At 67.0% G+C, this 1,250-nt stretch overlaps 1 protein-coding gene across 1 annotated transcript in view; it reads right to left on the bottom strand.

Annotated features, from left to right (window-relative positions):
- Positions 1-956, bottom strand: part of MNEG_9236 (hypothetical protein) — a gene marked incomplete at both ends in the record, with an annotated part of 11,486 nt that extends 10,530 nt beyond the window's left edge. The window contains 4 exons of the mRNA XM_014042292.1: positions 73-168; positions 383-466; positions 710-835; positions 954-956. Coding sequence (XP_013897746.1) covers positions 73-168; positions 383-466; positions 710-835; positions 954-956 — 309 coding nt within the window. The remainder of the gene's footprint in view (positions 1-72; positions 169-382; positions 467-709; positions 836-953) is intronic.
- Positions 957-1,250: the final 294 nt, after the last annotated feature.

Here is a 1,250-nt window from a genome sequence, read left to right as displayed (position 1 = left end):
GGGGGGGGGGGGGGGGAAGCGATGATCATCGAACAGGGAACTTCCAGGCTGTGGCCAGTGAGTGAGTCCCACCTGCGCCTTCTGCTCGACCGCATCCACCACAAGCTTGTCATAGCCGGCCTTGAGCTCAGCGGCGTCCGCGGCGGCGTCTGCAGTGGCTTTGTCGAACTGTGCAGGGGGCAGGTTCGCGGCCAAGGGCGCGCCGCGTGGGTTGTGGTGGTCGTAGGCTAGCACATTGGCGTGCGCGCCCGCACGCGCATGCTGCCATTCAGTGCGGTTTTGCAGAACTTGCAGCGAGGGTGCATTTGAGACCGGGCTTGTTATGGTGCTGGCCCCTCTTCAACCGCAGCGCCTGCCGCCCAGCCCCGCCCCCCCCCCTCACCTGCGCCTTCTGCTCAAAGTTGTCATAGATCGCCTTGTCATAGCCGGCCTTGAACTCGGCCGCGTCGGCTGTGGCCTTGTCCAGCTGCGAAAGAGAGGGGTCCACGCGAAACGCCGCCACGCTCGGCCGCGCGCGGGAGGTGCGCGCAATCGAAGGCGACAACCGCGCGCCGCAGCTAGGGAGCTGCCCACCACTGTTGTCCGCCCCTCCCCCCCAAAAAAGACATGGCACCCTCTAAATGGATACAAGCATGTGCAGCTCGCATCACACTACAAATGATGTATGCATGATGCACAGGATCTTGTCAGAAAGGGTATTGCGGCTCACCTTGGCTCGCTGGGCCCAGTTTGCGGCCACCACTCGGTCAAACCCGGCCTTGTACTGCGCCGCGTCGGCCACCGCCTTGTCAAAGCCGGCTTTGAGCTCGACCGCGTCCACCGTGAGCTTGTCCAGCTGCGGGGGACACGGGGACGGGGGCACAGGGTCGGTGGTTCAGATCACAAGAGATCAGTCAGATCAGACGGGATCGTACTAGACCAAGGAGGAATGTTGCTATTCACGCGGGCCCAACCATAGCCACCGACGGCAAACCAGTCCGGCAACGAGGGCGCGCGCCCGCGGCGGCCCGCATTCGCGTGGCGTCGGCCCGAGGGTAAAGGTGGGGACGCGAGGCCGGCGCGCCTCACACACCGATCACGCAGAGAAGAGGCGCGGGACGCGGCGCAGCCGCCCGTGCGCGCGGGGGCGCGGCGCACCTGCACTTTCTGCGCCGCGCTGTTGACCACGAGCTCGTCATACTCCGCCTGCTGCCGCGCCGCCGCCGCCGCCGCCAGCGCGCCCGTCGCGGCCGCCGCCGGCGCCGCGGGCG

This window comes from Monoraphidium neglectum (genome assembly GCF_000611645.1).
Source record: "Monoraphidium neglectum strain SAG 48.87 unplaced genomic scaffold scaffold01865, whole genome shotgun sequence".
Classification (NCBI taxonomy): Eukaryota; Viridiplantae; Chlorophyta; class Chlorophyceae; order Sphaeropleales; family Selenastraceae; genus Monoraphidium; species Monoraphidium neglectum.
This window is presented reverse-complemented; position numbering and strand designations above follow the sequence as displayed.